Genomic DNA, 26,387 nt, shown 5'->3' with positions numbered 1-26,387 from the left:
CAGGGAGGCAAAGAAGCTCGAGAAAGCTTTCAACAAGTTTCTCCCCCACTGTGCTCTAGTGTTGGGGCTGTCGGCCACCCAGTCCCAAAACGGCCCAGCTCCTCTGAGGCAAGAAGCCCAAAAAAGAGAGTGTGCGAGCCATGCGCCCTCTCATAAAGACTGGGGAACAGCTCGTAGCACTCAACAGCCAAAGAGGGAGCCGGACCTAAAAATGGTCTTTACGACCAGGACAATGGGTGTGTCCCCTTCGGGGATTGCCACAGAAAAAGCTGTACAACTTCCACCGCCACTGGTGTTTCGGGGGTTAGCGATCTCCAGTGAGATGTTACATGTTCGGTTGTTTCCTGCCTTGTTTCAGGACACCAAACATTTAACATTCCCCCCAGCAAAACAAAGTGTCACAGACAGTCTCCCTTTCAGAGAATTTGGCAGCGTGGAAGCTACTGCCAAATAATCTCTCCTTGGGTCATAAGGTCTCTACAAGAGGTCTACAGGATACGGTTTGCGTATCATTCTTAGCATTTTCAACGGCGTGGTCTCCACTACCGTGAAACTGGAACAAGCGTATTTGTTGACACAGGAAATGCAATCTCTGCTGGACAAGGAGGTCGTAGAACATCTCCCCTCCTAGACATAGAGTCGAGCTACTATAGCCAATATTTTCTGGTTCCCAGAAATGAGGGGGGGTTGCGTCCAGACTAGATCTTTGCAGGCTGAACCGCTTTCTAAGAACGTACAAGTTCAAAATGCTGACAGTCAATGACTGTTTTCTCAGATCCAATCAGGGGATTGGTTATTGACAAATGATCTCAAGGACGCATACTTTCATTTAGAAATTTTGCCACAACGCGGAAGTTCCTGAGGTTTTCTTTTGGGGGTAAAGCTTACCAGGATCGGGTTCTTCCATTCGACCTAGCCTTATCACCCCGCACATATGCAAAATGCATGGATGCAGCTTTAGAATCGGCGACTGGCTGATTTGGCCCAGTCTTAAGAGCATGCGCTTCGTCATCGGGATGTCATCCTCGCTCATCTTAACTATCTGGGATTGAAACTCAACGCCAAGAAAAGCGTTTTCTCTCTTGCCCAGGGAACCAGGTATTTAGGGGTTAACAGGATTCGATCGTAATGTGGGCACAGCTGAATCCATTCTGAACACCCTGAAGGATTTCAGGCTAGGCCAGAAAGTTACTGTACATTACTTTCAGAAAGTTCTACTCTCTTCTGCGACTGCATCCACGTGAATCCGTTGGACGTCTTTCACATGAGACTGTTACAGTTGTGTCTCGGAGCCAGGGGATTTAATCTAAGGGCCAATCCCCAGAGGCATATAAGGGTTACGTACTAGGGCTTCGTACCCTTTCTATTTAGTTCAGACCCCAGTTTTTGACTTTGGGTCCCACTCTAGGCACGTGTTGTCGACGCAAGATGTTAACGACAGACACTTTCCTCACGGGCTGGGGTACGGTCTTGGATGACCATCCAGCCCAAGGGATCTAAAGAGGTCATCTTCTCGATTGGCACATCAATTGCCTCGGAATGATGGCTGTATTTCGGGCCCTGAAATACATCCTCCAGCAGGGGCTACCATATCCTAGTGCGGGGTGACAGGACTGTGGGAGTCACTTACATAGGTCGCCAGGGCAGACTGCACCTGTGCCGCTGGAACAGGCTAGCACAGCAGGTTCTGCTTTGTATGTGGGACAAGTTCTTTTCCATCAAGGCGATTTACATTCTGGGGCATACAAATTTGAGAGCATGCTGTCGCTGCCCTCAAGGACTCTGAGTGCAAGCACTGTAATCACTTCAATCGGAGTGCTCCGCTCGAGGCTCGCTTTTTTTCAGGAAGGAGCAACCTCTGCATCCTCGTTGTGATTGTGGGGCTTGCATGTCAAGCTGGCTAAGAGACGAGGGGCGTGCGAACCACCCTTCTCTCTCACATTCTTCTCAATCACTCTGCTCCCAGGAGTTCTGGCCAAGGTATGTCAACAAGGGTCTCGCCTCTTACTGATGGCGCCCCGTTGACTGACCAGAGTGTGGCTCTCAGATCTAATATCCCTCCTTGACAGCTCACTGTGGGTGATTCCAGTCAGGAGAGTTCTCCTATCTCAGGCTCATCCCCGGCCTGAGTTCTGGAACCTTCATCTCTGGGCCCTGAGGGGGACAACAAGAGATGCTGGGCTTCCAGCAGATGTACTACAGACTATTCTGATTGCTAGGACTCCTTCCACTAAAGTTATGCCCTCAGATGGTGCTTTTTTCGAAAGTTGGTGTATTCAGTGCTGATGTTCCTGGAGAAATAATTTCAGAGTCTATGTGGCCGCCAGTTCAGCCTGCCACACTCTGATTGACAGTGTTTCTGTGGGAAAGCACCTTCTAGTCGCCCGCTTCATTCATGGAGCTCAGCAGTTGAGGCTGCCTACCAGAGCGACAGTCCCTTCGTGGGACTTTGCCTTAGTGCCCAAAGGGTCTGGTTGGGATCCCATTTTGAACCACTAGAGTCAGCGCCTGTCAGATTTCTGACTCTGAAGATGGTTTTTCTCATGGCTATTACTTCTCTGAGGAGAATTGGGGATTTGCAGGCTCTGTCAGTCTCTTCATCCTGCTTAGACTTTGCCCCTGGGCTGGTCAAAGCTATTTTGCATCCTCACCCTATTATCTTCTAAATGTTCAATGTTCGACCATATATGCGGTCATTCTTGAAGCCTTCTGACCTCCGCCATTCATGACACCAGAGAAGGACTTCACTTACTGTGTCCAGTACATGCTTTCAGATTAACGTCCACCACACTAGCCAGTGGCAAAGTCTGAGCAGCTTTTCATAGGCTACGGTTGCTACTAGACAATCAGTGTCACGTTTGGTGAGGGATGCTATTGCCCTAGCCTACGAGGTGCACGGTCAAGCTTCACCTCTAGGAGTTAGGGCTCATTCAACCAGGTGGGTTGCATCCTATGCTAAGGCTCTGGCAAGAGGTGTCTCCTTGCAAGCGTGTGGTGCGGCAGGCTGGCTCTCTCAGCACACATTTGTCAGAATCTATAATTTGGATGTGCATGCTACTCCGGGCTTGCATGTCCTTGACTCAACATCCCAGAGTCATGTCTGAGACCTCTTCAATGTTTGTGAGCACACACTACACAACCTTGGGGGGTCCAGACACTTCCAGTGCAGCGGCGTTGGTATTGTCATTCCCATTAGTGTTATTGAAATGCAGCATCGAGAGTAGCTTTTGATAGGGAACGTCTCGGGTTACATGACTGTAACCCTGTTCCCTGAAAAAGCGGGAACGAGATGCTGCGCCTCAATGCCGCACTGTAGGCGTGCCTGGACGTCTCTTCAGACAAAGGTTTAACCTGACGATGTGTACGTCTCACATCTATTTATAACCCTCAGGTGCACGTAATCAAATGATGTCACCTACCGAGGTTATTTAAGGCAATTCTTAGCGTGTTTTACACATATGCTTCACAACCGGTCAAACAAAGAATGTTCTCATTAGCGTTATTGCAACATGATCTCACAGAATTCCGTGTGAGATCAGGTTGGTTATTGAAATGCAGCATCTCGTTCTCGCTTTTTCAGGGAACAGGGTTACAGTCAAGTAACACAAGACGTTGTGCTGCTGTCTATGCAGGGTCTGAGAGCTCTCGGATTTCATCAAAAATATCTTAATTTGTGTTCTGAAGATGAATGAAGGTCTTACTGGTTTGGAACGACATGAGGGTGAGTAATTAATAATTGAATTTCCATCTTTGGGTGAACTATCCTTAACAACAACTCTAGTTGTCTCATTTTCCTGTTTTCTTTTATTGGAGTACAGTCATAAACAGCTTAGTTGAACTGGTAGTTTTTTATTTTATTTTTTATTTTTTGCCTCTTACCCTGATTTTGCGTGGCATGTAAACACATTAAGCTGCTTTCTGTCAGCTTATTGAAGTGTGCATGTGTGATACATGACAGGAACGCATTAGATTTAAGCACATCCAGACAGAGCAAGCGATTTGCAGTTAAGAAGAAAATATACGCAGACTTTTCATGATCCAGATGATCAGAAAATGATAAGAATGTGTTCTCATCTCATGCAGCAGAAGTAGAAGTGGTTCAGTCAAAATACTGAATCTGTAACTGCTTGAGAGGATAATATATGACCAGTCAGTTTCGCGGAAACATTGTTACAAGCTTTATTTAACATCACAACTGAAAACATATGGAATACTCATAGTCAGATACGCAAATGATTACGCTTTGACGTCACTACTGGAAAATAACCTGATTTATTATTAGTCATGGAAACGTGGTTTACTTGCGTTGTCAGGTTGCTGTGCATGTAAACAGGAAAAACTGGTTATTTTACTAAACTGATATTTGTGAATTATCAGCTTACTGGTGTGCATGTAAACGTGCTCAAATGAGTTTGTCAGTCGACACAAGTGTTTTCAGATAAAAAAATATGCAATATTCACACAGTCATGTTAGCAGTATATTTCACATCTACCTGGAACTGCTGAGGTAATTCCTTTCCAAAAACAGTGATCTGTCGAATTGACTTGGGTTATCAGATTTTCTGAGAAGGCTTCACAAACACAACATTATTAGACTATTAGATAATGATGTATGACATGGTCTAACACTCTGTAGTAGATGTCAAAATTTAGATGCCCACATTTACATTCATGTACACATCTACCTTTATTTATTTCAATTGATAAATGCATTTTTAAAGCAACATACTTAACTGGCATGAAGCACAACAGATGATCATCAGCCACAGCAAATTCTGCTTTTGTCGAGACATAATTCCCAGAGACCGCAGCCTGATAAAGACCCACATAGTGTTTCAGAAATAAATCTTTAATCATTTTCTTATTACATTCTTGAGCTAAAGTCCATAGTCCAGGAGCTGAGAGAGTTTGATGTGTCCACATATGAAGCTGTTTGATTATGAGCCGCAGCTCAAAGCCTGACATACAGTTCATCTTAAAACATGCAAATCATGTTTTTTTTGGGCTTTAACTGAGAATCTCATTATCTGGTTACATTCAGGTCCAGTTTATCAAGCCACCATTGCTCACAAAGAACAATATAAATGTGGAAAATTCATATTTATATTTAATACAAGCAGCAAAAAAATGCCAGTGAAGCATTTGATAGAATCGAATGGAACTATTTATTTGCTGTATTAGATAAATTTGGATTCGGCTCAAAATTCATTTCCTGGATTCACCTGCTTTCACCTGCTTTATCATCAACCAAAGGCAGCCATAGTCACAAATAAGATAGCATCACAATATTTTTCCTTGTCTAGAGGCACACGGCAAGGATGCCCCCTTAGCCCTTTGTTATTTACTTTGGCTATAGAGCCATTATCATCAGTACTCAGATCATTACAATCTATTAGTGGTATTAAAAGAAGGGGTGTAGAGTATAAAGTCTCTCTATATGCTGACGATCTGTTATTATATATAACATACCCATTATTATGCATCTCTGAAGTTGTGAAAATATTAAAAGAGTATGGGTACTTTTCAGATTATAAATTAAACTTCTCTAAACGTATATGCTTCCCTATAAATCATATGGCAGATCAGATTACAGATACAGACTTGCCCTTTTGTATATCAAAATCATGATTTAAATACTTAGGAATAAATATTACCCGTTCATACACTGATCTGTTTAATGCAAATTATAATCCCATACTTAAAAAACTTGAATCAGATTTCCAATGATGGAGTGTTATATATTTTCCTTTAGCTGGTAAAATCAATTGTGTTAAAATGAATGTGTTACCCAGATTATTGTATTTGCTTCAGAGTATTCCGATTTTCTTTCCAAAGTCCTTTTTTTCAGTCAACCAATAGGTTGCTGTCTTCCTTTATATGGGGGGGGGGGGCAAGAATACACAGAGAGGACTGGCTCTCCCAAATTTGGTATATTATTATTGGGCAGCAAATTTACAAAAAGTTATTTATTGGTTTCAGTCCCCACATATAGAATGGTGTGAAGCAGAAGCTAAATCCTGCAAATCAACATCACTGGCGGTGCTGATCACAATGAAGTCACCATTCTCACCATCGCAGTTTTCCTCAATTCCAGTTGTAATTTCAACTCTCAAAATATATAATCAGTTTAGACAGGCATTTCAACTCACAGACTTTTCCTTGGAAACCCCCATATGTAATAATCATCTTTTCCCAGCTGCCAAGCTAGATGCTACTTTCAAGCAATGGCAGGACTTGGGCATAGTTAAATCTAGTGACTTATTCATTGATAATATTTTTGCTAATTACAATGATCTGATTCAAAATTTTAATCTTCAAAAGTCAGATTTTTTTCGTTACCTCCAGGTTCGACACTTTATTCAGGCCCATTGCTCTGTGTTTCCTCAAATGCCCTCTGAATCAGGATTGGACTTAGTTCTTAAGACCCCTACGCACCTCAAGGGCCTCATTTCCAAAATATATAATTTAATTATGACATTCCAAAATATATCACTAGATAAGATCAAAACATAATGGACAGGAGAGTTGGGAATTGACATATCCAAAGACACTTGGCATAAAGCTGTTGAAAGAATAAATAGGACTTCATCTTGTGCATGACTCAATCTGATTCAGATGAAAGTTCTCTACCGTATTCACCATAGTAAAACCAAACTGGCTAAACTATACCCAAATATAGATGAAACGTGATCGTTATACACACAAGTTCTGGTCATGTACTAAACTGAGACAATTTTGGTTTTCAATATTTGAAATTTTAAACTCGGCATTTAATTTAAGAATTCAGCGTAACCCAATAATGGCTTTGATTGGAGTTACAGGTGACGACATACACATAACTAAAGATAAAGAAAAAGCCTTAGCAAGAAGAATAATTCTTTTAGAGTGGAAATCACCAGTGCCACCTAAACTGTCACTATGGCTTAGTGATGTAATTTTTTTTCTAAAAACAGAAAAAAATCAAATATTTTCTCAGAGGATAAACCAGAACATTTTACAAAACATGGGATCCTTTAATAATCTATATCGAGAAGAATGTACTCCTCCAACTTTGAGCCCTCCCACCCCCCACTACCAAGTTTTAACAATTTTCATAAAAATTACGATCTTTCTTTACAATAAATGGCACTTGCTTTGTTATTTTGCTTTGTTTTGTCATCTAAAGGTGTTCACAATAAATGTTTTTAGAGCCACTGAAAGTCCATCATGATGAAGAATGATGTTTTATTAGCTTCATCACAATCACATGAGAAATACTGAGATATAACAGTGTCTGTAGGTATAAATGATTGAAAAATGCACAAATCATCAGCTGATTCTGAAAGTTCTTTTGTTTCATTGTTGTGTTTCCAGTAGCCAAATATGTTTCACATCCGTGTGTTGATTTTAGTAAGCTCCTTTATAAAATGACCATGCAAATTTCTGAATGCAAAGGCGTGTTGACATTCATCCTGAAAATGTAAATTTGTTTTCTAAATAAGATTCAGTATTGTTTGAGTTCCGCTGACACACACATGATCACACACGGATGATTATAACGCAAATTGATTTAAAACAAATCAACAGTAATATCAGATCATATCAGAGATTTGAAAGCAAAATTCAGTCCTTCCACAATAACAGACAGTTACAGTAACAATCAGCACATGTTTTTATCATTTGTTTTGAGTTATTTCACTAAAATTGACCCTTTTCAGGGCCATCATTTTATGTGCATGAATCATTTTAAACAGTTATTTCTCGTTCACAAGTGACATTTGTCATTGTGTTGTTTTTGAGCTTTATTTTGGTGAAAATACACAGTTTTCCCTTAAACAATACCTGTACAGATCAGTTTAAGAAATCAGTCTAAAAAAGTCTGATAGAAAGAAAGCCTTCAGTCTTAATTATGCTAGTTAGAAATATTTTTCACAGCATTAATGCTAGATTAAACAGTGGAGTCGGCGCTTTCTGGATCATCTGAGAAATTACCTGCAACGTCTTTGTGAATGTGGTAGTAATACACGAAGAGGAAAAACCCTGAAAAAAGAATCAGAGAAGCTTATTTCAACTAATTAAAATACATTTCAGATATAAATGTCTTTCAGAATGCATGTCTTTTAAACTTTGACTAAAAATAATCAAACTTTTGGTTTTTTTTTTTAAATCTTAAATTAAATTTTATCAAATAAAAAATGTATTGTAATAATTAAAAATTATAAATAATATTTTAAAAAATCATTAATGAATTAATTCAAATAATTTGCTGTAATCTGTAGGAAAAATAGAAGTATTCTACTAAACCAGATGTGCCGATGCATGTGATTGTTTCTCACCCTGAAACGAGTTCAACACAGTGAATATGTAATATGAGGGAATGCGCATCGGTCCATAACTGAAGAACGCCACAGACCACGTCAGACCGAAGAGCAGGAACAAACTCAACACCATCATCAGCTGCTTTCTGAACGTCTTTCTCTTGCCGTCAACTGCTTTCATGTTTCTGGCCTGAACGACCTTAGTGACGATCATGATGAAGATTCCTGACGTGAAGACGAAAACTAAAGCATAGTAGCCGATGTTCACTATGTAGTGAATGTAACGATTTGTAATCCAGCACCTGTAATGAAAGAGAATAAAATAAGAAGCCAGTCAGTAGATGTTCAGAAATATATTAATTTGTAACATCAGACTTACATTCGTGTGATTTTTCCAGACGTTGAGTTCAGGATCATTGCTTCATATCCTCCTATAGAAGTAATAATTACGACTATTGGAGCGGGACACACTGAAAACACACAAAAAACACAATAGTTGTAGCTGTAGTTTCATTACAAAGTTTTTATACGATTTGTTTCCTTATGCCCAAAGTAAAGATATAGGGCCTGTTTACACCTGGTCACTTCATGCGTTTTCTCTGATCAGACATCACTCAAATTTTTTAAAAACTGGTCCATTTACACTTGGCCACATGAATGTGTCTCCCCAAAATGGACATCCAATCTTAAATTCCCGAACTATATGCAAATTTAATGGAGTTCACGTCAATGAAAGCAACAGATATGCACATTTTATTCATCATCAGCTAATTTCAAGATCAAAGGCCACAACAGGAAAGAGCGCAGCATCAGCACTGGAAAAATAATGAGGATGTTTGTGTGTTGAGAATCTGTGACTTACTTTCAGTTTGATTTGTGGCAGCTTGCTGAAGAGATACTCAGCTACTCACCCACGACAATGCATGTTACATTAGTGCTGTCATATCTGAATATAACATGCCATATAGCCTATGACACGCTCTCACATTTATTATTTTAACATTTTGGGAGGAGTAAAATTGACATGTGGTTTAAACAACCAGATGCATTTACACTTGTCCAGTTTTGTCTGGAATGTGTCCCAGACACCTCCTGAAGTGGTTTGAGCGGTCGGATTTAAATCCTTCTCAAAAGCATTTCGGTGGGCATTTACACCTGGTCTTTTCAGATAGCTATCTGACCAGAGAAAATGCATGAAGTGACCAGGTGTAAACAGGTCCATAGTGTCAGTTTTATAAACTTTTGTAAACACAGCCTGTCTATATACTCAATTATTGCATTAAAAGCTTTAAAGTGCATTAATAATTGTGTGTGATGCACACCTATACTTAATGGACCTGAGCTACGATGAAGTAACAATGACCAGTTGTATTTTTTATTAATTATCATTAACAGAGAATACTAAATAATGCAACAAATATATTGTTCATTGCTAGTACTGAAGGGACCTTATTATAAAGTTTTGACTAGCTGGTGTTATACAGATTTATTTCCATAAGGCAACACTATAATAGGTGTTTTGTTGCTCTAACTCACCCCAGCCCAACGCTGTGATCTTCCTCATGTAGTTTGTGATGGTGACGTTCTGTCTGATGAGCCATAAGTACATATGAAGAGCTTGAATGAAGAACCAGGTGAATGAGGCCAGCATGGAGTAATGCAGGAGCAGCGCTATGAAGACGCACGCAGCGTTGTCTTGTGTGTTAGCGACGCTCTCGTTTGACAAAAACGAGACATTCAGTAGAAACAAAGCCACAAACATGTTCATCAAGATCTTCGTGGCCTGATTTGATTTGGCTTTCCTATTAAAACATAAAAACAACTGTTCTTGTAACCTGAACTTTAATACTTTTCAGCTTTGATCTTATTACTTTACAAGGAAATACTATTTAATTCTTTATACTTCAAAATTTCAAGTTTAATTCAATGCATTGCTGTTTCTTTGTAAAATTGTTTCTTAGTGCAGTATTAGTGATTATTGATTACTAAACAGCACTAACTATATGATATACTTTAAGATACTCTACCGCAGCAGGAAATGCATGAATAAAGCAATGGACAGAAAAAACATGGAGATGCCGCAGCCGATAGAAGAAATTATGGTCAGTGCTTCCAGATGTTGTGCTGTGACATTTGCATCTGACTGAGACTGAGGGATCTAAGAAAACAGAAAGAAACCTATCAGTGGAAGGATTTTTAAAACCAATTTTTTTTTTTTTTTTTTCATTGTTTACATGTTCACTAGCATGTAGACAGGGACTAAAAGACTGATTTTGATTTAGTGGAATCTTTTAAATGAAACATGAATTATGAAAGCACAAGTTCTTCTCTGAGAAGCTTCTCACCATCAGCACTGCAAAAAACGTCAGATGTGAGCAGGAGCACTTTATGGTGTTGTTGTTGATTTTTGTCTCACAGCCGAACGTTGTCCAATTCAGTTTTCCTTTAAAGAAAAGACAGCAACGAATGAAATTGATTATAAAAAAAATATAAATAAATTGAGTGAACTGCGTTTTTTGATAGGAACTGATCAGTACAGCCATAAATGAATGTACCTTTGCCATTCCAAGAGACACAGGACGGCTCACCGGTCTGTAAAAACACATTCATTTTAATTTTGATTTCACATTGTCTGATCATTATAACAAAAGTTAAGCAACAAAAGCTTCATTACCAGATCTTTATGTTTAAAGAACATGTCAATATTGTCGGTAAGGTGGAAGATTTTGGCCCGCATTGTTATTCCATAAACCTCATTGTTCAAAACAGTGTGAATTTCAGTTTCATCCTAAATCAGAAACCAAGAGAGCAATCATGAATCAGATATAAATGTGTGTGAATATAACTGATGGAGAAACATTTGCCCAAAATTAGATTTATTAAGAATCTTTCCATACAACAAGAAAAAAATAAAATAAAATAAAAATTATATATATATATATATATATATATATATATATATATATATATATATATAATACCTCATTTCTCCAGTTTTTGAAACGTAGAACTCCAGCAAATGCAGTTCCATTGTTTTCAAGACGTGATTTATCGAAAGCCTCCTTTGAAATCTTTGTTAACCAGAGACAGTTAGTAATGAAGTCACTTTGACTCTCAACAACCTGTGAAAAGAAGAATTGTCATGATAACTGATGAATCATACAATGTTTTAATGCATCTTAGCTCTTTGGTTTACCGTGGCATGATCTGAAAAGTAGCATATGTTGATGTCTTTGGTTTCTGTGTTCTTGGCTTGTACATAAAGAAAACCAACACCATCCTCCATGAAAATTATTGCATTGCTTGTATTGCTTTTTTCCATCTCTTCCATCTTAGACTCCAGATTGTGTACGACTTTTCTGTAAAATGGATTGAATTACTTGGTATTCTGTAAAAGTTTTAAACTTGATCTACTGGTAACTGCACACTTACGATGCCTTTGAGGGATCAGTATATCCATGAGTTGTCATATGTGACGTGAAACTGGTAGTTGGATTGTTAGTTGTCGTGTGTGACGTGAAACTGGTAGTTGGATTGTTAGTTGTCATGTGTGACGTGAAACTGGTAGTTGGATTGTTAGTTGTCATGTGTGACGTGAAACTGGTAGTTGGATTGGGAGTTGTCGTATGTGACGTGAAACTGGTAGTTGGATTGGGAGTTGTCGTATGTGACGTGAAACTGGTAGTTGGATTGTTAGTTTTCGTGTGTGACATCAAACTGGTAGTTGGATTGTTAGGTGTCGTGTGTGACGTGAAACTGGTAGTTGGATTGTTAGTTGTCGTATGTGACGTGAAACTGGTAGTTGGATTGGGAGTTGTCGTATGACGTGAAACTGGTAGTTGGATTGTTAGGTGTCGTGTGTGACGTGAAACTGGTAGTTGGATTGTTAGTTGTCGGTGTGACGTGAAACTGGTAGTTGGATTGTTAGTTGTCGTATGTGACGGAAACTGGTAGTTGGATTGGGAGTTGTCGTATGTGACGTGAAACTGGTAGTTGGATTGTTAGTTTTCGTGTGTGACATCAAACTGGTAGTTGGATTGTTAGGTGTCGTGTGACGTGAAACTGGTAGTTGGATTGTTAGGTGTCGTGTGACGTGAAACTGGTAGTTGGATTGTTAGTTGTCGTGTGTGACATCAAACTGGTAGTTGGATTGTTAGTTGTCGTATGTGACGTGAAACTGGTAGTTGGATTGTTAGTTGTCGTGTGTGACGTGAAACTGGTAGTTGGATTGTGAGTTGTTGTGTATGACGTGAAACTGGTAGTTGGATTGTGAGTTGTCGTATGTGACGTGAAACTGGTAGTTGGATTGTGAGTTATCGTATGTGACGTGAAACTGGTAGTTGGATTGTGAGTTGTCGTATGTGATGTGAAACTGGTAGTTGGATTGTTAGTTTTCATGTGTGACATCAAACTGGTAGTTGGATTGTTAGTTGTCGATGTGACGTGAAACTGGTAGTTGGATTGTGAGTTGTCGTATGTGACGTGAAACTGGTAGTTGGATTGTTAGTTTTCGTGTGACATCAAACTGGTAGTTGGATTGTTAGTTTTCGTGTGACATCAAACTGGTAGTTGGATAGTTAGTTGTCGTATGTGACGTGAAACTGGTAGTTGGATTGTGAGTTGTCGTGTGTGACGTCAAACTGGTAGTTGGATTGTTAGTTGTCGTATGTGACGTGAAACTGGTAGTTGGATTGTGAGTTGTCGTATGTGACGTGAAACTGGTAGTTGGATTGTTAGTTGTCGTATGTGACGTGAAACTGGTAGTTGGATTGTTAGTTGTCGTATGTGACGTGAAACTGGTACTTGGATTGTTAGTTTTCGTGTGTGACATCAAACTGGTAGTTGGATTGTTAGTTGTCGTGTGACGTGAAACTGGTAGTTGGATTGTTAGTTGTCGTATGTGACGTGAAACTGGTAGTTGGATTGTGAGTTGTCGTATGTGACGTGAAACTGGTAGTTGGATTGTTAGTTGTCGTATGTGACGTGAAACTGGTAGTTGGATTGTTAGTTGTCGTATGTGACGTGAAACTGGTACTTGGATTGTTAGTTTTCGTGTGTGACATCAAACTGGTAGTTGGATTGTTAGTTGTCGTATGTGACGTGAAACTGGTAGTTGGATTGTGAGTTGTCGTGTGTGACGCCAAACTGGTAGTTGGATTGTTAGTTGTCGTATGTGACGGAAACTGGTAGTTGGATTGTGAGTTGTCGTGTGTGACGTCAAACTGGTAGTTGGATTGTTGGTTGTCGTATGTGACGTGAAACTGGTAGTTGGATTGTGAGTTGTCGTATGTGACGTGAAACTGGTAGTTGGATTGTGAGTTGTCGTATGTGACGTGAAACTGGTAGTTGGATTGTTAGTTGTCGTATGTGACGTGAAACTGGTAGTTGGATTGGGAGTTGTCGTATGTGACGTGAAACTGGTAGTTGGATTGTGAGTTGTCATATGTGACGTGAAACTGGTAGTTGGATTGTGAGTTGTCGTGTGTGACGTGAAACTGGTAGTTGGATTGTTAGTTGTCGTGTGTGACGTCAAACTGGTAGTTGGATTGTTAGTTGGCGTATGTGACGTGAAACTGGTAATTGGATTGTTAGTTGTCGTGTGACGTGAAACTGGTAGTTGGATTGTTAGTTGTCGGTGTGACGTGAAACTGGTAGTTGGATTGTGAGTTGTTGTGTATGACGTGAAACTGGTAGTTGGATTGTGAGTTGTCGTATGTGACGTGAAACTGGTAGTTGGATTGTGAGTTATCGTATGTGACGTGAAACTGGTAGTTGGATTGTGAGTTGTCGTATGTGACGTGAAACTGGTAGTTGGATTGTTAGTTTTCATGTGTGACATCAAACTGGTAGTTGGATTGTTAGTTGTCGATGTGACGTGAAACTGGTAGTTGGATTGTGAGTTGTCGATGTGACGTGAAACTGGTAGTTGGATTGTTAGTTTTCGTGTGTGACATCAAACTGGTAGTTGGATTGTTAGTTTTCGTGTGTGACATCAAACTGGTAGTTGGATAGTTAGTTGTCGTATGTGACGTGAAACTGGTAGTTGGATTGTGAGTTGTCGTGTGTGACGTCAAACTGGTAGTTGGATTGTTAGTTGTCGTATGTGACGTGAAACTGGTAGTTGGATTGTGAGTTGTCGTATGTGACGTGAAACTGGTAGTTGGATTGTTAGTTGTCGTATGTGACGTGAAACTGGTAGTTGGATTGTTAGTTGTCGTATGTGACGTGAAACTGGTACTTGGATTGTTAGTTTTCGTGTGTGACATCAAACTGGTAGTTGGATTGTTAGTTGTCGTGTGACGTGAAACTGGTAGTTGGATTGTTAGTTGTCGTATGTGACGTGAAACTGGTAGTTGGATTGTGAGTTGTCGTATGTGACGTGAAACTGGTAGTTGGATTGTTAGTTGTCGTATGTGACGTGAAACTGGTAGTTGGATTGTTAGTTGTCGTATGTGACGTGAAACTGGTACTTGGATTGTTAGTTTTCGTGTGTGACATCAAACTGGTAGTTGGATTGTTAGTTGTCGTATGTGACGTGAAACTGGTAGTTGGATTGTGAGTTGTCGTGTGTGACGTCCAAACTGGTAGTTGGATTGTTAGTTGTCGTATGTGACGTGAAACTGGTAGTTGGATTGTGAGTTGTCGTGACGTCAAACTGGTAGTTGGATTGTTAGTTGTCGATGTGACGTGAAACTGGTAGTTGGATTGTGAGTTGTCGTATGTGACGTGAAACTGGTAGTTGGATTGTGAGTTGTCGATGTGACGTGAAACTGGTAGTTGGATTGTTAGTTGTCGTATGTGACGTGAAACTGGTAGTTGGATTGGGAGTTGTCGTATGTGACGTGAAACTGGTAGTTGGATTGTGAGTTGTCATATGTGACGTGAAACTGGTAGTTGGATTGTGAGTTGTCGTGTGTGACGTGAAACTGGTAGTTGGATTGTTAGTTGTCGTGTGTGACGTCAAACTGGTAGTTGGATTGTTAGTTGGCGTATGTGACGTGAAACTGGTAATTGGATTGTTAGTTGTCGTGTGTGACGTGAAACTGGTAGTTGGATTGTTAGTTGTCGTGTGTGACGTGAAACTGGTAGTTGGATTGTTAGTTGTCGTATGTGACGTCAAACTGGTAGTTGGATTGTTAGTTTTCGTGTGTGACATCAAACTGGTAGTTGGATTGTTAGTTGTCGTGTGTGACGTCAAACTGGTAGTTGGATTGTGAGTTGTCGTGTGTGACGTCAAACTGGTAGTTGGATTGTTAGTTTTCGTGTGTGACGTCAAACTGGTAGTTGGATTGTGAGTTGTCGTATCTGGTGATAAAATGATAGATGGCTCGGGAGTTGTATTATCTGATGTGAAACTGGTAGTTGAATCGGGAGTTGTCGTATATGATGCAAAACTAGTAGTTTGCACAGTAGTTGTCATATCTGGTGCAAAACTGATATTTTGCTTGGGAGTTGTTTTATCTGACGCAAAACTGGTAGTTGGGTTGGGAGTTGTCGTATATGACACGAAACTGGTAGTTGAGTTAGGAGTTGTCGTTTCTAGTGCTAAACTGATAGTTGACTCGGAAGTTGTTTTATCTGATGTGAAACTTGTAGATGGCTTGGGAGTTGTCATATATGATGCAAAACTGGTATTTGGGTCCTGAGTTGTTGTATTTAATGCGAAACTAGTAGTTAACATGGGAGTTGATGTACCTGCCGCAAAACTGGTAGTTAGGTTGGGAGTTGTTTTAACTGGTGTGAATCTGGTAGTTGGGTAGGGAGTTGTTTTGTCTTGTATGAAACTGACAGATGGGTTGGGAGTTGCTGTATATGATGCAAAACTGGTAGTTGGATTGTGAGATGTAGTGTGTGACAGTGGTGTAATGGTGGTTGATGTTCCATCAACACAAGTCACGCACATCCATTTGCCCTCTTTAAAATGCAGAACATATCTGCTTCCTTCTTTCCCTTCAATAAAGAAATAAACAATGGATGCAATTTATTTCTACTGTGCAATAATTTAAACTAATATATATGATATGTTACATGATATACGATATGTTGGTTATTTATAAACCAAGCAACAGTCATTTCAACATTATAGATGCATGTTCATCAGTTCACACATTTATTATCGATATAGTCCAATCATATTATTTCCATAATTAATTTTGTCATGCTTTCAATAAGTGTTTATTTAAACTCAGCATGATTTTAAAAGCAAGTACATTCTATGTTAAAGGCTTAGAATTAACCCAACTTAGTGATTTTTCATTAGAGAAAAAAAAAATATATATATAATGTCTGTTCACATTGTACTGTTTTTGATTAAACTTTAATTTGTATGAAACAGGCAATAGAAACAACTGAAAAGCAATTTATACATTTTAAAAGACTTACCGCTGCATGCACCTTTGTCATATACTGCGTTTTTACATATCTCTCCAGGATTAACAGGCTTGATGTTTAGTTCGACATTCATGTGAAAATTATATATGTTATTATCTGATTGAAATGAAATTAACTCAATGAGTTTCAGTCATCACAAGTGCTCTCAGATAATTAATACGCAGTATTCACACAGTCATGTTAGCAGTATATTTCCTGTCTACCTGGATATGGTGAGCTACTTTTGTTATGGAAATATTCATCTGTCAAACTGACTTGGATGTTGATTTGGATCATATTTTCTGAGCTGGCTGCACAAACAAAAACAACATTTGAGTTTATCATGTAACAATGTATGACATTATATAAAGCTCTATTACTAGATATCACGATTTAGATGCCCACAGCCACAATCTTTGTTTTTAATCATATTTTTTTGCCTTTTTTTTTTTTTTACTTTAATTTGTTTTCTAATGTTCACCAAACAACACGTTCATTGGCATATATTTGTTGATGAATCCATTTTTCAAGGTAACATACTTATCTGGCATGTAGAACAACAGATGATCATCAGCCACAGCAAATTCTTCTTTTGTCGAGGCATAATTCCCAAAGACAGTGGCCTATTTGAGACACACGTTAGCTTTGTTATCTGCAGGCTTTGGAAATAAATCTTTAATAATTTTCTCATAGCATTCTTGAAATAAAGTCCACAGTCCAAGAGTTGAGAGAGTTTGATCTGTCCACACATAAAGCTGCAACATATAGTTGTGGCATACAGTTCATTTGAAATCATGCAAATTATGTTTATATGGGCTTTACCTGAGAATTGCAGTATCTGGCTACATTCAGGTCCAGTTTATCAAGTCATATTTGTTCACAGAGAACAATATAAATGTAGAAAATAAATGCATAGGTGGAAAGAGTACGACAATATTTTACTCAAGTAAAAGTACCATTACATTAATGACATTTTATTTAAGTACAAGTAAAAGTTCCGGTCTAAATATACTCAAGTAAAAGTAAAAAGTAGCTCATTTAAAATTTACTCAGAGTAAAAATTACTTGGTTACTTTTTAACAGTGGGAGGGACGCAAAAATGGGATAGGCCAAGGGTCTCAAACTCAGTTCCTGGAGGGCCATAGCCCTACACAGTATAGATATAACCCTAGTTTAAACACATCTGATCCAGCTAATCTAATAATATAGGTTTATTTGAAAACTACATGGTGTGTGTTGGAGCAGGGTTGGAACTAAACTCGGCAGGGCTGCGGCTCTCCAGGAACTGAGTTTGACACCCCTGGGATAGGCCTATAAATCTCAAACTAGTTGTTTTTAATTAAAGGAATCAGTAATTTAGAATAATAACACATTTGGGTTGTTACCAGGCAAATTAAATAAATATCAGCAAAATTCATCTTTGCAATGCAGAAGAAACACGGAAGCTTCATCTGAAGTGGCATTTAGATGTATTTACACACTGTTTAATGCAGGACATGAATGCATTTAACCTGCAGTTACAAATGCAGAAATAATGCTTTGATATATAAGACTGTTGTCGAAATAGAGCAAAAACAGGCAATATGGTGTCTAAAACGCAAGTCTCTTAATTAACTTCTTGTTTATTGAATTGTTGTAAAAAACACAATAGAAAATGTAATGGTTTTAATGGGAATTGTATTGGTTTTAATGGAAACTATAATGGTGTCTACTGGTATGTGATGGATTCCATTGGTGGGATGTTAAATCCTATTGGAAAAATGCCCAAAACACACTAGAAAAGGAATTTTGTAATGGTTTTACTGGAAAAAGCTAATGGTTGAAAATGGTATTTTAAATGGAAACCATTGGAATTTCTGTGATGGCTTCTATTGTTTTTTTTATTAGCAGGGGATTTTTGGAGAAAACCGGCACTCTTCGTGTGATATTGATTTACTATATGAAATGATATAAATATACATTTTCTGCCCCTATATCTTCAATTTTGTGATCATTTTAAATTTACGAAATGTGACGTCAGAGACCAGGAAGCATAAAAGCATGTGCGGCAAAGCCGGCGTCAGCCATCTTTTCATTCAGAACCGCGCTCTCTGTGTGTCTGTTTCCATTCTGTTGTCTGCTCAAGCACTTTCACAGAAATACATAAACTGCACTCGATAAGACACTACACTGATTTGCATACATATTTCCATTATCATGTCTGTGAGTGGCAATAAGGCCGAGGGCAAGTCACGCTTGTTCAAACCATGTGTGTCTCCCTGCAATCGCTTCATCACGGCTGGAGACACACACGAGCGTTGCGTGTGTGGCAATAAGTGGTCAGGTAAGGGAAGTTACTAATAATAATAATAATACTATAATCGACTACGCCACCTGGAATACACCATGACAGAACATGGGGTGAGCATAAGAATATAAACAATATCAACAAGAAACACTTTATTCAAACAATAGAAACAGTCAGTCGATACATCACATAAGGTCTCAAATCACATCATAATACCAGTAACATAAAAAATGATTAAATGGAGATAGTCTAGTAAAGAGGGAGGTGGCCAACAGAGACCCTCAAATTTCTACCCCACACTCAATACCCACGACACACTCTTGTGAAAAAGGCAAAAATGTTAAGCACAGTATGTGGACACACCAGTACAGGGTACCATGGCCAACCCCTCCCACTTTAAAGACCTAAATCCACAAACACACACACACACACACACACAGTACAAAAAGACACACACAAATCAAGTCAAATTCAATAACAGTTTACACAAAAACACCAAAGCACAAATAAACACAGCCACTGGCACGGAGGAGGAGAATACAATGGCAAAGAGCAGCCAGATTACAGAAACTTAGCCTGCCAGCTAAGTCACATGCAGACCAGCGCAATCCAGTGCCAGTGCTTCAAACAAAAATAAAACAAAATAACAGAATGGACCCAGGTGACTTCCAGACAAAACTATAACACCACAAAGACAAAACAGAGCAGCAATGCAGTCAGTTACTCAACGGTCGTTAGGCTTCAATTAAGATCACTGGAAACCCCTGGACGTGCAATCAAACCAAAGAAATGGTGCAATGCTGCAATACACATGGTCATTCACCACGCAGAATTACAGCTACTTGCAGGCTCATGACTGAAAACTGGCCAACAGCCAACACGCATGACAGACAGGAGGGTAACCCAACTGCTAGCACTCATTCAACGCACTGCATGTTACAAAAGGGCAGTACCAAGGATGATGCATCCCAAGCAGCCAAACACTTCCCTCTTTTATAGTCACCACACAGGCACTAACAAGCTCATAAAACTTAAATGACTAACCAATCATAGTGAAGTACGAACACTGATTGGTTCACCTGGTTTGATGACGCCAGCCAATCATACCGGGGCTATACCTCACTCTGCTACACGTGGCTTGCCTGGGAGTGGAGCATGTGACAGCTGCGTTTAGTGAGGGGGCTGATTGCCCTCACTGTGAGCGCTTGCCGCTGCGTACGCTCCGCTCCCGAAAATCCCTGTTTGTGGACAGGATTTTCACAAGTGAGCCCCGCGGTTCGGGTCCCACTGCTGCCGAGGCAGAGTGGCGTCTGCACTCGTGGGGCTCACAGCTCGATCTGGATGAGGAAATGGAGACGGGTGAGTCCCTATCGTCGTCCACTGCCTCCAGATCGAGCGGGTTCGACCAGTCTTCCTCCGGGGAGGGAGAGATGGAGAGCGTCGATGAGCCGCCCCAATCCCTACAGTATGAGGAGCTGCTGGAGGTGTTGACTCGCGCTGAGCAGCCGAGCAGCAGACCGAGCCGCGCAAGAGCAGACTCGACGAACGTTTCTTGCACTCTCGGCCTCCACATCCGCATCGGAGCCTGGCGTTTTTTCCCGATCTGCATACTGAGGTGTGTAGATCGTGGGGAAGACTGTACTCGGCCCGCCTCTTCATTCCCGCGTCTGACTATTATGGGAATGTCGCGGGTTTGAATGAGCGAGGCTATAGGGCGATGCCAAAGGTAGAACAGACGCTCGAGATCTATCTGTCTCCTGGCGTGGCATCGTCCTCGAAGGCTCTGGTCCTGGGGGTACTCGGCAGCGGGTCAAGCTGGTGCGTGTCTGCACACAATGTCTGTGTTACAGGCGTACCAAGCTGATCTGCTGAAAGAGCTCGATGAGCGCGAGCAGGTGAGCTCTGATGATATCGCGGAGCTCAGGAGAACCACTGATTTGTCTCTCTGCGCCACGAAGGAGACCGCCCGTGCCATTGGGCGCTCAATGACTGCGATGGTGGCAGCGAAGAAACATCTGTGGCTGACCCTCGGGCTCAGGGGGATGCTGGGCGGGAGCAGCCCTCGACGAGTACTGGCTCCTCATACAGGGAGGCTCAAAAAGAGAGCGCTGCCTCTCATGCCCCCCGCGGCGGGGCCAGACGCAGCGCTACTCGTCTGGGGCTTCGAAGTCAAAGCCAGATCTGAGGTCCGTATTTACGGCTAGGAGGTCCCAGAAGAAAAAGTCCTGACACAGGGGGGTGCAGGACTTCGGAGGGCAGGCCCCTCAGGGGAAGAGAGGAATTACATGGTGCCCATCTCTCCCCAGTGCCCTTGACGCTGCGCTCAGTCCGACGCAAGGGGACTGAGACGCGCGTCACCCCTGAGGGGGTCTATAAAACGGATAGTTCGGGCCCCACTTGGCGGTGTGCCGTCACAGGGGTCCGAGCTGCCGCCTCTAACACCAGAGGCCAGCCTCGGGAGGCTGGTTCCCTTAGTAGATTATTTAGCAGCGTGGAAACTACTGCCAAATGTATCTCAATGGGTCCTGCAGACTGTAAAAAAGGGGTATCGAATTCAGTTCGCTTTTCCACCGTCGCGCTTCAGCGGCGTGACTCCCACGCTGGTGGGCCCCGAGCAGGCTCTGGTTATGGAACAAGAAGTGAAAACCCTATTAAGGAAGGAGGCCATCGAGGTGGTCCCTCCTCAGGAAAGGGAATCCGGGTTTTACAGCCGGTATTTCATAGTTCCCAAGAAGGATGGGGGGTTGCGTCCGATCATAGATCTGCGTCAGCTGAACCACTCAGCCAGTCAGCTGAAGTTTAAGATGCTCACGCTGAGGCAAGTCGTGTCACAAATCAGGTCCAAGGACTGGTTTGTCACGATAAATCTAAAAGACGCATACTTCCACGTATCCATCCTTCCATGTCACAGGAAGTTTCTAAGGTTCGCTTTTGGGGGCAAAGCATACCAATATCGGGTTCGTCCCTTCGGTAGTGGATGCAGAACTATCTCCGTTGCGGCTTCAGGGCATCCGCATACTAAATTATATCGACGACTGGCTGATTCTAGGAAGCGGCGAGACAACGAGATGTCGTCCTCGTTCACATGAAACAGTTGGGGTTGAGACTAAACGCCAAGGAAAGTGTGCTTTCTCCGGTACAGAGGACCACTTATTTGGGTGTGGTGTGGGATTCGACCACGATGCAGGCACGAATGTCTCCTGCATAGATCGAGTCGATCCTTGCGTCAGTCAAGAGAGTGAGAGAAGGCCAGTCACTCACTGTCAAGCAGTTTCAGAGATTGCTGGGTCTGATGGCAGCTGCGTCCAACGTGATACCATTTGGCCTGCTATACATGAGACCCCTACAGTGGTGGCTCAAGACCAAGGGATTTTCCCCGAGGGGAAATCCACTTTCGCACGATCAGGGACTCTCGCGGTGTGTGCGAGCCCTAGACATGTGGAGGAAACCTTGCTTCTTAAATCAGGGCCCGGTGCTGGGAGCTCCATGTCGCCAGTTATCGTTAGCAACGGACACGTCTCTCACCGGTTGGGGAGCAGTCATGAGTGGCCGTTCAGGCCGCGGTCTGTGGAGTGGCCGCCATCTCCTATGGCACATCAATTGTCTGGAGATGCTAGCAGTCTATCGAACACTGAAATATTTCCTCCCAGACCTGAGAGGTCACCATGTGTTGATGCGCACCAACAACACACCGTCTCTTACATCAACCACAAGGGGGTCTGCGTTCGCGCCCATTGTACAAACTGGCACACCAGATCCTCTTGTGGTCCCAGGACAAGTTCCTCTCACTGAGAGAACTGTATATTCCTGGCAGAGACTTTAATATTATCCGTCATTTTGATGGACAGGGTCGTAAAAATTCAGTCATAATCTATTATTACCATCATTTTAATTTTCGTATTTTAATTATTATAATAACCCATTTAATTGCTTTTATTTTTGTTCACGTTTTCATTTTTAATAATGAACCTAAAGGACGAACATATTGGCTTATGCATTTATTTATTTATGAAGAGAACAGATGAACAGAGACTGTGACAGTGACAGCGGAGGACACTTAAAACAACAAAATATGCTAGTGCTGGATAAAAAAAAAAAAAATAATAGATTCTTATTTTTATGAACCAATATCGTTTCTTAACTCCCAATTGATGCTGTTTTCATTTGATGAATGCACAGTAACGTTAGACAATCAGCTAAACTTTGTGCGTTGTTACTTTTGATATGAAATGCAGTCTCCATTTTATTAGGAAATTCAAGCAATAAATACCGTTTTGGTGCTCTTTAATGTGACGTGATAGATCACTGTAGACACCTCAGATCAAGCGATTCGCTTTACTATACTCGCCTGTGAGTAATCAAAGACACAGCAAAAGACCTTTATTTTTGCTCTGGAGACGATCGCGTGCTCTGCTGCCTCACTGGAGCGCACTCGCCACCAACTGGACAGGGGTGGGAATTACAGTTATAAATTACAATAGATCACTCTCAGTGTGTGTAATCTGCCAAAGTGACGGACGGCCTTCAGATTTTTCTGTCACTGCTAAAACAATTCTGTCAATGACGGAGAATTTACGGTTAACGTGACCTCTGATTCCTGGGTACCTGAACGTGGGAGCAGACGTACTGTCGAGACAGGGGCCGAGGCCCGGGGAATGGATGCTTCACCCCGAGGTGGTGAAGCAGATATGGATAATGTTTTATCAGAGGTGGACCTCTTTACGACTCGAGTGAATGCGCAATGTCCCCTCTGGTTCTCTCTAGCTCCTCCAGCTCCCCTGGGACTGGACACTATGGCACAGGCATGGCCGGGCCTTTCGCCCGATCGCTCTGCTCCCAGGAGTTCTGACGAGAGTGCGCCGAGACGGTGTTCGCCTACTGTTAGTAGCCCCATTCTGGCCAGGCCGAGTATGGTTCTCAGACCTGATTTCCCTCCTAGATGGCTCTCCATTGGAGATTCCCGTCAGGAGGGATCTCCTCTCACAAGCAGGGGGCGCCATTCTGCACCCCCGCCCGGAATTATGGAAACTGTGGTTGTTGCCCCTGAGGGGGCACAGCTCATAGCTTCTGGTCTCCCAGCAGGCTAGACTCTCTGCAGGGGTATCCCACTCCACATTGAATTCAGTTCAATTCAATTCAAGTTTATTTGTATAGCGCTTTTTACTATACAATCGTTGCAAAGCAGCTTTACAGGAAATTAAGTTTCTATATAGTATATATATATATACACATACGCACACATAAACATATATATACATATATATACACATACATACAGCAGAAACCCAATATATTTAAGTTATGACAAACTTAACTTGGTAATTCTGTATGTTGTCTGAGGGTTGGCATCCTCCGTGGTCCTCTGAGGGGTTGCCATCATCTCTTCTCAGCTGTTTGGTCATCTCAGATCTTTTTAAGGGTTGGATCCAGACTGAGGCTTCAGTAATTCCTAGTTACCATGGGATGTTAATCCCGTGGCAGAATCAGAGAAACAAATAGAGACATAATTAGCGTAGCTGCTGTTCTATTCAAGCAAAAATTATTTGTTCAACCCAAGCTAAAGAATTATAATGTACATTTGATTAGATATAAATGCAGTACAAGATTATAAGATGCATTGTGTGAATGCTTGGCTAAAAAGATGTGTCTTTAATCTAGATTTAAACAGAGAGACTGTTTCTGAACCCTGAACGTTACCAGGAAGGCTATTCCAGAGTTTGGGTGCCAAATGTGAAAAAGCTCTACCTCCTTTAGTGGACTTTGGACGATCTAAACCATCTTAAAGCCTGCCCTTGAATACCCGTATAGTTTTGTAATCGATCTATGAGTATGTCATGGTCTATAGTGTCGAATGCAGCACTAAGATCAAGTAAAACTAGCAATGAGGTGCAGCCTTGGTCTGACGCAAGAAGCAAGTCATTTGTAATTTTAACAAGTGCAGTTTCTGTGCTATGGTGAGGCCTGAAAACTGACTGAAATTCTTCATAGAAATAATTTTTTTGCAAGAAGGAGCACAATTGAGCAGACACAACTTTTTCAAAAATTTTAGACATAAACGGCAGATTTGAAATGGGTCTGTAATTTGCCAGTTCACTAGGATCTAGTTGTGGTTTCTTAATAAGAGGCTTAATAACCGCCAGCTTGAATGGTTTTGGGACGTGACCTAAAGATAACGATGAGTTAATAATATTGAGAAGCGGTTCTTCTGCCACAGGTAACAACTCTTTCAGTAGTTTAGTGGGTACAGGATCTAATAAACATGTTGTTGGTTTAGATGCAGTGATAAGTTTATTTAGTTCTTCCTGTCCTATAGTTGCAAAGCACTGCAGTTTTTCTTTGGGAGCGGTGAATGAAACTGAAGTACTAGACGGTGTAGAACCTACATTTGTTATTGTATGTCTAATGTTATCTATTTTATCAGTGAAGAAATTCATAAAGTCATTACTATTAAACTGTGAGGGAATATTTCGATTGGGTGGCGTCTGTTTATTTGTTAATCTAGCCACTGTGCTAAATAAAAACCTTGGATTGTTTTGGTTATTATCTATGAGTTTGTGTATATGCTCTGCCCTGGCAGCTTTTAGAGCCTGTCTATAGCTGGACATACTGTTTTCCTACGCAATTCTAAAAACTTCCAAGTTAGTTTTTCTCCATTTGCGCTCAGGATTATGAGTTTCTTTCTTGAGAGAATGGGTATAACTGTTGTACAATGGCGCAGTACGTTTTTCTCTAACCTTTTTCAAATTGAGGGGGGCAACAGCTTCTAATGTATTAGAGAAGATAGTGCCCATGTTGCTAGTCATTTCGTCTAGTTCATGTGTATTTATGGGTACACAGAGCAGTTGAGATAAATCAGGCAGGTTATTTGTGAATCTGTCTTTGGTGGCTGGAACAATAGTTCTGCCCAGACGATAACGCGGAGCCATATAGTTAATATCGGTAATACACAGCATGCACGATACAAGGAAATGATCAGTAACATCATCACCATGCGATATAAATAAATCTAGCATATGATTAAAATGATGAGTGGGCCCGGTGATGTTTTGCTTGACTCCAAAAGAGTTTATTAAGTCAGTAAACGCAAGTCCTAACACATCATTTGTATTATCAGCATGAATGTTAAAATCTCCGACAATTAGCGCTTTATCAACATTAACCAATAGATCTGAGAGGAAATCTGCAAATTCTTTTATGAATTCTGTATATGGCCCTGGTGGTCTATACACAGTAGCCAGAGCAAGAGATAGGAGAGATTTCTTTTGCATATCTGACAGTGTAACATTAAGCATAAGTATTCCGAATGAGTTAAACCTGTATCCTGTTTTCTGAGTAACATTGAGAATATCACTATATATTGTTGCGACACCGCCGCCACGACCAATCTGACGGGGCTCATGTTTATAACAATAGCTTGGTGGAGTAGACTCATT

General features: G+C 41.0%; 2 protein-coding genes across 3 annotated transcripts in view; both read right to left on the bottom strand.

The window, feature by feature from the left end:
• LOC131523579 (adhesion G-protein coupled receptor G2-like) overlaps positions 1-12,073 on the bottom strand; it is a 42,371-nt gene extending 30,298 nt beyond the window's left edge. The window contains exons 1-11 of one of the 2 annotated variants that reach the window (XM_058750064.1): positions 11,730-12,073; positions 11,494-11,656; positions 11,279-11,419; positions 10,972-11,085; positions 10,853-10,889; positions 10,643-10,740; positions 10,325-10,455; positions 9,834-10,099; positions 8,677-8,767; positions 8,316-8,599; positions 7,247-8,019 (exon numbers count right to left, since the gene is read on the bottom strand). In XM_058750064.1, coding sequence (XP_058606047.1) covers positions 7,928-8,019; positions 8,316-8,599; positions 8,677-8,767; positions 9,834-10,099; positions 10,325-10,455; positions 10,643-10,740; positions 10,853-10,889; positions 10,972-11,085; positions 11,279-11,419; positions 11,494-11,656; positions 11,730-12,010 — 1,698 coding nt within the window. In that variant the 5' untranslated portion in view covers positions 12,011-12,073 and the 3' untranslated portion in view covers positions 7,247-7,927. Of the gene's footprint in view, positions 1-7,246; positions 8,020-8,315; positions 8,600-8,676; positions 8,768-9,833; positions 10,100-10,324; positions 10,456-10,642; positions 10,741-10,852; positions 10,890-10,971; positions 11,086-11,278; positions 11,420-11,493; positions 11,657-11,729 lie in introns of those variants that run through there. The other variant, XM_058750063.1, reaches the window with a different exon arrangement.
• Positions 12,074-12,221: 148 nt separating this feature from the next.
• Positions 12,222-17,514, bottom strand: LOC131523524 (mucin-5AC-like). The gene is made up of 7 exons (XM_058749976.1): positions 17,208-17,514; positions 16,892-16,978; positions 16,680-16,784; positions 15,218-16,247; positions 14,289-14,450; positions 13,833-14,023; positions 12,222-12,244 (listed from the first exon to the last, which is right to left on the bottom strand). The coding sequence occupies exons 1-7, from the start codon at positions 17,461-17,463 to the stop codon at positions 12,222-12,224; spliced, it is 1,854 nt and encodes a 617-aa protein (XP_058605959.1). The 5' UTR covers positions 17,464-17,514.
• Between the last annotated feature and the right edge of the window lie 8,873 nt (positions 17,515-26,387).

This window comes from Onychostoma macrolepis, chromosome 17 (assembly GCF_012432095.1).
Source record: "Onychostoma macrolepis isolate SWU-2019 chromosome 17, ASM1243209v1, whole genome shotgun sequence".
NCBI lineage: Eukaryota > Metazoa > Chordata > Actinopteri > Cypriniformes > Cyprinidae > Onychostoma > Onychostoma macrolepis.
The sequence above is the reverse complement of the archived record's forward strand: the minus strand, read 5'-3'. Positions and strand labels throughout refer to the sequence as shown.